Below are 9,579 nucleotides of genomic sequence, written 5' to 3'. Positions count from 1 at the left end.
TTTCAAAATATATTATTGGATATGATTCAATTTTGATGAACATGACGTTAAATGTTCTCAAATATTCTTAATTTTCTACTGACATGACGTTAATGTTCTCAAATATTTATATTTTTTTATTGACATGACATTAACCAAAAATTTTTATATAATTAATTCAGAGATTTTTTGCTTTTTGATATAATAATCAGGAAAATTTTTACTCAAAATTTTGATAAAGTTTTACCAAATTGATCATTCTTATATAATATGAAAGTTTCAAATAGTGTTTCTAAATGTATCTAAATACATTGAATAATTTCAAATAATTTTTATGGATAATTAATCAATAATGTAATAAAATCGTATTTTCCAAAAAAAATTTTTTTCACGATAATGTTGTAGGATAAAATCATTAATATATTGTTGTCGATCAAAAATTATGATATATATATACATATATATATATATATATATATATATATATATATATATATAAGGAATATAAATTATGTACAATATATATTCGTTTGAATATTGTTAAATGTATATTAATATCGGTTGAAATTAAGGAATTTTGTATATAAGTTGAATAATAATTATTCATAAATTGAACACAAGAAGTAATTCAGTAATTGATTAAAATGTCAATTCAATTTTACATATAGCAATGTAATTATAAAGAATGTCATTATTTTGTACAAAATAATAATGTTATACATAACAGTGTTATTATTAATAGTGTTATACATAATAATGTTGTTAATAATAGTGTTATACATAATAGTAACATGATTAAATGTTTAAAATAATATAATTTAGTGACAACTGCAAAGTTCAATCAGGTTGCATCATAAAAAGATTTCTGTGGTTTAACTAAAAGTGGTAATGGCGCCATTTATAATGGCAATTTATTAACATATTATGAAAACTTTCAAAAAGATAATTTCATGACGATAAGTTTATGACATGTGAAAAAGTTAATCATTTTTTACAACATTGAAAAAGTTGTATCGTACAATTTATGAAAAACATAAATATATTTGTACATGATTTACAGAATTATGTAAAATTTTATATTATTTCTAACGAATTCGTTGGAAGAAAAATGCTAAATTTATATGTTAAAATAAAATTCATCCAGCCAAGTATACATTCAAAAAGTGGACTGGGGAAGCTTCCCTGGGAATATTCCCGTACAAAATATCCAATAATAATTTTCATTCAATTTGCATTTGAATGATATATAAACCTGTTCCCAAAAATTGTTATGACCAAATATCAATTTAAAAGTCAATATAATGAAACAATAATGTAATTCATTGTGATTTTATTTTTGTTTATTTATTTTATATAATATATTCATGTACAACATCATGTACATTTTATTCAGAAATAATCATGTATGACATATTCAACGGATATTAATGATTAATCATTCGTTTACTGAAAAGTTATAAAACGGTTTGTTCGGGTTATAACAGGGAAACTAGGTAAACCCAAAAAAACCGTATATCGAATTCAATCGAAGCCGATCAATCGAACGGTTATCCACTGACAAAAGCATTTTTATCTATTACCAACCCCTTTTTTCATGGTTGATATCACAGGAACTACGACCGAAATCAAAACATGTATTAAAATATTACTTCTTGGGAAATATTCTAAGTACAAAACTAAAATCGCACGTATCTATGCTCAAGGATTCTTCAGCGAATTTAATAAAACAATAATAGGTGTTGACTTTGTACACAAAGACTGTGTCGTAGACGACAAAACTTTTAGTGTAGAACTTTGGGATATTGCTGGCCAAGAACGATATAGAAACTTGACTGATATATATTATAGAAGCAACTGGCGCAATCTTTGTTTTCGATGCTGATGACCCAAATGAACTTGATGTTATTGAATCGTGGAAGGAAGATGTTTGCTCAAAAGTATTCACATCAGAAGGCAAACAAATTCCTATGCTTTTATTAGGTTATTTGAAAGGAAAAGTAGACAAAAGTCGGGTGCCTGTGGAAGAAAAATATCGCAAATATAGTGAAGAAAAGGGATACATAGGATATTTTACAGTTGACCTCAGCACAGGTTCAAATGTTGAAGAATCAATTTTCTCACTTGTTAAATATATCGTGGATAATGATATACAACCAAAAAGAGATGATAATGTGAGCGAAACGTCCACAATAAACACGAAGCACAAAGTATGTCATGTTCAATAAACACTCTTGTTATGTAAAATTTCAAAAATGAAGATATCACAATTCAATGAACACGAAATTCAATAAAAACATATTCTAATTAAATCTTAAAAATACAATTTATTGTTCAAAGTTCAAAATATTCAAAGATATTACTGAATGTTTAATGAAAGCAAAGTTTAGTATAATTGAAATCACTATGATTACGCTCAAAAAAAAATATTGTTTGGAACACATTCCAGTCAAAGGTTGATAGAACTTTTTGAAAATATTCAATTGAATTGTTTCCGGTGCTTAGAATTTTTTTTGAATGGGTTTTACAGAAAGTGACGTTTAAATTGTGCCAAAAGTCAACCGAGTTAAGAACCAAAAAACGCCAAATGACTCAAACGGTTTATAAGCTTTTTGAATGAATTGAAGCAATATTAAACCGTCAATTCACTATTCAAAAAAAATGTGTTTCAACAAGGAATTCACGCTATTATTCACGATATTAAGTGTTGTCATTGGTGCTTGTATTTTCAGTGGCGTTGGAATATGGAAAAAAATGCATACCGAAGCAAAGTGGCGAGCTCATCGAATTTCATATTGTTTCTTTTTCTTCGCCTTTATGGAATTTCTTCAATTTGTTCAGTACCTTGTTATTGACAAATGTGATAACATTATCAACAATATATGGACTCAACTTGGCTGGTATCATATCTGTTTCCAACCTTTATTCTCCAACTTTGCTTTCAGTGCATTAGATCCAAAGAACACGAAAGGCGAAAGAGAAAGAACATGGAAATTTATTCTTTGGTATTGCTTTGTTTCAGGTGTTTTAATGTCACTTAGAATGATTATTCCTCAAATATATCCAAAGGAAACACAATTTTTCATACCATGCAATGACAGCATTGAAGGTGTTTGTGGTCCTATCACATGCTCACAAACAGGACTTTTCCATTTGAAATGGACATTCAAAATGTTGAGTCCTTCATATGTTTTCCCATCTCTTTCAATCCATTTCCTTAACATGTTCATTGCACCTATTTTAATGGGACAAGCCTTAGGTTCAATCGTTTTATTCATGACAGGACCTTTTATAGCTGTTTTCTTCAACGTACACGATGGAGAACGCGCTTCAATCTGGTGCTTCTTCTCCATTCTTGAGACAGCTATCACAGCCATGTCACAATATCTTGCATGCAGATATTCACTCAAAAAAACAGAAAACAAAAAGAAAGATGAATAAAAAGCATTCTTTTTTGTATTGAACGAAAGATTTCTTTCATCTGGATTAAAATAAATTCGATATTTCACTCCATGCTTGATTTTTGTAAACTTGTCAATTTTCCAATTTGACGTCAGAATTGATTCAAAAAGTGTAATGTCAGTTCCTGAAAATGTTTTTCTCTCTTTTCTTTTTATCAAATTCGATTCATTATAAATCTTGTAAAAAATTCAATGGAGAAGAATACCTGTGTACATTAAATAAATGTCATTATAACCATGAAACCAAAAAATGTACCTTATTTTTATCAAATTACAAACATTCAAATGAACAAGATAGCTCAGTAAAGCCTTGCTTCTCTAAATATACCAATGCAGGAGATGCAATCTGTTTTTCAAGAAAGAAAGGAGTTCAATGTGGATTTTGTAATACAAATAAAATCTGCGTTCCAGGAACATCTAAGGGACCACTCGACAATCTATGTACTCCTGAAAATTATACGTTTGGCAAAATTCTTTCAAACCAAATCAATTTTTGTTCAAGTTTCACAAGTTCAAAAGACTGTAAAGGAATGTGTCACTGGGACAATGACAAAAAAGAATGTCAACAAATTCCAATTGATGTTTTACCTGAGTTAAATGTTTTGCTAAATAATGCACAAAATTCACAGATCGAAGAAAAGCAAGATTCAAGCTCAAAGGTTAGCATTAGGAACGTCTTAATTTATGGTGCAATTACATTTTTCGGTGTTTGCATCATAATTTTATCGGTTCTCATTTACCGTAACCTCCATAACAAAAATCTCATAAAAAGGTCAATAGTCAATCTTGATGAACTCCCGTCTGTTAGCAATCACTAAATCGAAATTTTACAGAAATATATTTTTGTTATTCTTTTTCATTTTTATTAGAAATTTATGTACAAACAAGCCAAATGCCTTCTCTCAAAGTTGCTTTCATTTTAAAAATAATATGTTTGAACATTTCTTCTATTTGTTCAATGCATTAATTTTGATGAGAGGTGGACGTTAAATATATTGTTTTGTGTAAACTTTTTAAAATTAAATTAAAAAGCAAAATGACAGACGAAACAATTAACCGCATTCTGTACTCTGACCGTTTAAACTGTGGTCATTAAATGGGAAAAACAAAGAAGCACGCTTCTGTCACTCAAAAGAAAAAGAATAATGAAAGGCTCAAGAATAATGAACTCATATTAGCTGAAGATGAAATGCAAACTTATGCAATGGTTATAAAAGCACTTGGCGATAGGCGTTTCCAATGTATATGTAAAGACGGAAAAGAAAGACAATGTAAAATCAGGGGGAAATTTAGAGGACGCCTTTTCATTACTCTTCATGACATATTGCTAATTTCCTTAAGAGAAGATGATAGCGATAAAGCTGATATCATCCAAAAGTACAGGCCAGATGAAATACATGAGTTGAAGAAATTAGGTGAATTTACTGACCGTGATTTTAACAATGAAGAAGATGATGGTGGTGCAACAGGAGCAGATGATGATGGAATGATTGTGTGGACAACTGAAGATATCGATAAGATTTGAGGTTGGTCATTGATTTGTGTGTGCCTCAAGCAGATGTTGCAAACGGAGTTAAAGATTATGAATAAAATGCAACACAATTTCCTTTTCGTGAGAACTCAGTACCAGGGTCAAAAACTTGTCCCTAATTAAGCACATTTACATCTATTAACCCCATGATAAGCAATTTTTTGTTTTATTTATCAAGTGCAATGTTGGACAATTACAATTTAAGGTTGAATGAAAGTATATACTTCAAAATAAAAAGAATTTGTTTAAAACATAATATTTATCTACCTTTATGATTACATTCGATAAGAAATCATATTACTAAAACACTGAAAAAATAAAACCAAGATTAATATGATAATTTTGAGATCTATTTCTTGAAATTTTTCGAGCAATCAAACGACTATATGAAATGCTTTAGGTCATGTTTCATAAGTGAATGTAATAATGAAAAAAAAATCAAAGATATTAAATATTTCGATAAATTATATTTTATTTATACCAATACTAAGTGAGGGCATTAGGTTAGCCATTGTAGTTATGTAGATGATGTTTTCCAAGATGAGTATCAAATTAATTTCAAGATATATTAAATATTTTCACAAATTTGCTTTAATTTTATATATAATAATAATGTACTTATTAAAGTACAAAGAACAATGTTTTATTTTTGAACAAAGGTATTTGTGTTTGCTTCAGCTCAACATTCAAAAAACCACCATTTTTTTCGTTTGATATTATATAATTTGTAGGCAAACGAATTTCTTTAAAGAGGATCAATAATCGAAATATTTAAATGGGGCATACTCTCTAATGATTCTTTCTCTTTTTTATTTTTTCTATATAAATAAAATAACAAAACAATAATAAATACGATTACAGAACATGGAATTATTATCACTAAAAGTGTATTAGTACTAAGACTCTTGCCATCATCATTATTCTGTAAATAGATACATTTCTGAATTAAATTATCATTAACTTCAATATTTATTCCTTTCCAATAATTTTTAGTACATGTTGTTCCACCACAATCATTTCCATAATTACCATAAGCACCTTTACCTGGTAAACAAATACTTAAGTTTTCTTTTGTTGAAGTTGAAAATATGTATTCATTAAATGTTTTTGGTGGTGAAGATGGTAAATATATAATTGTTAAGCGTTTACAATTCTCAAATATTTTTGTCGCACTTTCTGATACTTCATCCAAATCTTGAAGAACTATTTTTTCTAAGCTAATGCATCCTGAAAAATGTCCATCGCCTTCAAAATATGTAACGCTTATAAATTCAGCTTCTTTTAATGATGTGCAATCTTTAAAACAATATGACGAAAGCATTGTAACTTTCGGTAATTCAATATAAGTCAAATGAATACAATTTAAAAACATATATTCTACAATTCTTATCGCTTTCGAGAAATTAAGTGCAACTAATGATGTACAATTTTGAAATGTATTTCGACCATAAAAATTAGTTGTTAATGGAAATTCAACTGTTTCAAGTGATGAACAAAATGCAAATTCAAAGCTTGAATCAGTTTCATTCATATTTTTAAAATTTGGAAGATTAATATTTCGTAAATTTATACATTTAAAAAATAAATAACTTTTCGTAGTTTCTAGTTTCCTTAATGAAACTTCTTCAAGACTTTGCATATGTGCAAATAAATATCTTGGCGAACTTTCAAGTGAATTCATATGAATAATTTTTAATGATTTACAATATTTAGCAATAGGTCCTTCATTTACATTCGTAATGCTATTTAAATTTAATTCATAGATTGAACTACAATTATAAAATGCCGTGTTAATAATATTTCGAACTTTTGGTAAATTTATTATTTTAATATTATAACAATGACTTAAAAAATTATTACCAATAGTTTCAAGTGCTGGTAATGAAATATTTTCAATTAAATTACAATAATAAAATAATTCTGATTCAAAATACTTTAATTTTGGTAATGAAACTTCAATTAAATTACTACAATTATAAAATGCATATTTGCCAATATTTTCAACTTTTGGTAATGAAATACTTCGAATTCGTTGACAATTTTTTAAAAAATAATCACCAATTGATATAACTTCTGGAAAATTAATATTTTCAACTTTATCACATGCTTGCGTAAATGCATTAGATCCAATATATTGTAATTTTAAAAATTCAAAATTATTCATATTAACATTAGATATAAAATAATCATTTACTTTATTTAAATTCGGTAAATTTATGATTTCTAAATTTGGACATTTTTCAAATGGTGAATCTCCAATCTCAGTTAATGATGGAAATGTAACATTAATTAAATTAAAATTATTTGAAAATGAATAATCACCACATCTTTTGAGATTGGGAAAATATAATTTTTCACAATTAATAAAGAAATAAAATGAATAATTTCCACATGATTTAAGATTTGGTAATGAGATATTAAATACAAATGCATTACTAAACGCAAAATTTCCAACATGTTCACAATAATCAAATGTTAATACATCACCAAAATAAATAATATTCGAAAATGCGTAATCATCAATTTCTTTGATTTTAAAATGTTTAAACATGTTATCTAAGATAAGAAAACGTTCAAATGAATGTTTCCCAATAGATTCAACTTGTGGAATATAAAGAGATATTGCTGATGTTAAATTAATAAACATATAATCTGGAATACGAATTGCATTAGGCATAGAAACATTTACCAGCCTAAAACATTCAACAAGAAAAGGTCCGCCTGCATTTATAATAGAAGGTAATTCGAGAGTCCTGAGATTGTAACAATAATTGAATGCCTTCAGAAATGTATTCAACTTTTGTGATGTTTACATCGGTTAAGCTGAAGCAATGAAAAAAAGCATAAGCTCCAATCGGTGTAACATTTGGTAAATAAGCAGTTTTCATGCTTTCACATGAAGAAAATAAATATGGAGAAATTTCATTGAGAAATGGAAAACTCATTGATGTAATTGAACAATACTCAAAAGCGTTAGATCCACAATTTTTAAGTTGAGGAAAACTAACATTATGTAGTGCTGTGCAATAAGAAAATGCATAATCCGAAATTTCGATAACGTTTGGAAATGAAATCGATTGAAGATTCACACAAAATTGAAAAGCATATTCATCAATATGAGTCAACGTAGGAGCATCAACTGCAATCAAGTTAGTGCACCTTAAAAACATGTTTAATTGAAATTTAGAAATATTTGCAAAAGAAACATATTTCAGAGTTTGGTGACCCATAAAATTGAAAAACATATCTCTTCCTATTGAAATACCTAGGTAAATGTTTTCTACTTGTATTAAATCATACACAATTTCTTCAAAAATAATACCAACACCTTCAGAAATAGAAAGATTGCGGACCATTCTCCATTGATCGGAATCAGTTCCATTGTTAATAACTTCACCACTCAAAATTTCAACATCTGAAAAGTTTGTTGAATTATCAATATTTAATGCTTCATGATATGCTTGATTCAAACTCTCTGCTGTAATGTGAATTTTTTTATCTATTATGATTTCAAACAATGCATATGAAAGACAAGGAAACAAGAAAATCATAAACTTTCTCTCGTTCTATTCAAAAAATTTTTCTTTCAATTGAAGGTATTTAATTATGAGGAAAAAATCATTTTTTATTCTAATATTTTCACATTAAGTTCAATTTAAGCATACTTAAATCATCAATAGGTATGATAGTATTTTTATTCCCAAAATATTTTTTCAATATTTTTTAATGATCAAGAAAAATACTTTTTTTCTTTTTCATAATTGAACGTCTGAATGCGAAAGTTTGACAAATCAATTCAAATGATTTGATTATCCGTATTTCAACTCAATTCCGTTTAAATATTTCAAGATTGTCGGTTTTTTATCGGCTTTCAAGAATTGAACGAAAAACCATTTTGAACGCATCGTTAAACGTTTCCGGTTCCTTTTTGTATGTCGTTTTTTTATTTAATGATTGATCCGAACAAGTAGATAGATAGTGTCATTCTGAATTTACATTTCCAAAAAAAATTAATCTTCACAAATTAGTAAATTTTGAATGTTGGAAACCATCATATTGAATATCATTCATTTCATCTTCAAAAACGACGTGGTTTAGGAAATGCTTTCTTGTGATAAAACGATTATTTTATATACAAAAAGTAATTAACCCTCAAATATTTGAATGCTAAATCTCGGTTATATAACTGCTGTAAAAAATTCTACTTTTTCTAGAAATTCAGCAGAAGAAATCAAGTAATAATAGAAATATAAATAATTTTAATTTTATATATTTTATCTTCAAAATTTTAGGCGAAAGAAAATACACAATTTCTCTCTAGAGTCCCAGTGATCTTTTATTATGTTTTTTTTTTTTATGAATTTACTTTTTCGAGAAAAATGATGATATAAATTTTATTTTAATGAATATTTTAAATATGATTGTATATGCATATATTTATTTATAAGAATTATCAAAAAATCACAAAAAAAATTGACAAATTTTTCGAACTCCCACTCTGCTGGAGGCTTAAGAGTGGTATCACATCGCGATTGAACAGATCACTTCAAAGAATCTTTCTTTTGTGAAAATTGCTCATATTATAATCAAAAAAGATCTCTTAATTTATTG

General features: G+C 27.3%; 2 protein-coding genes across 2 annotated transcripts; both read left to right on the top strand.

Moving 5' to 3' along the window:
- Positions 1–2,637: 2,637 nt before the first annotated feature.
- Positions 2,638–3,417, top strand: GO595_001156 (uncharacterized protein; the record flags this gene model as incomplete). The annotated part of the gene is made up of 1 exon (XM_067913923.1): positions 2,638–3,417. One exon carries the CDS (start codon positions 2,638–2,640, stop codon positions 3,415–3,417), a length of 780 nt encoding a protein of 259 aa, XP_067778774.1.
- A 1,116-nt stretch (positions 3,418–4,533) lies between these two features.
- Positions 4,534–4,962, top strand: GO595_001155 (eukaryotic translation initiation factor 1A-like; the record flags this gene model as incomplete). Its single annotated transcript, XM_067913922.1, has 1 exon — positions 4,534–4,962. One exon carries the CDS (start codon positions 4,534–4,536, stop codon positions 4,960–4,962), a length of 429 nt encoding a protein of 142 aa, XP_067778773.1.
- Between the last annotated feature and the right edge of the window lie 4,617 nt (positions 4,963–9,579).

This window comes from Histomonas meleagridis (genome assembly GCF_020186115.1).
Source record: "Histomonas meleagridis strain 2922-C6/04-10x chromosome Unknown contig_12, whole genome shotgun sequence".
In the NCBI taxonomy this organism is placed as follows: domain Eukaryota; phylum Parabasalia; order Tritrichomonadida; family Dientamoebidae; genus Histomonas; species Histomonas meleagridis.
The sequence above is the reverse complement of the archived record's forward strand: the minus strand, read 5'-3'. Positions and strand labels throughout refer to the sequence as shown.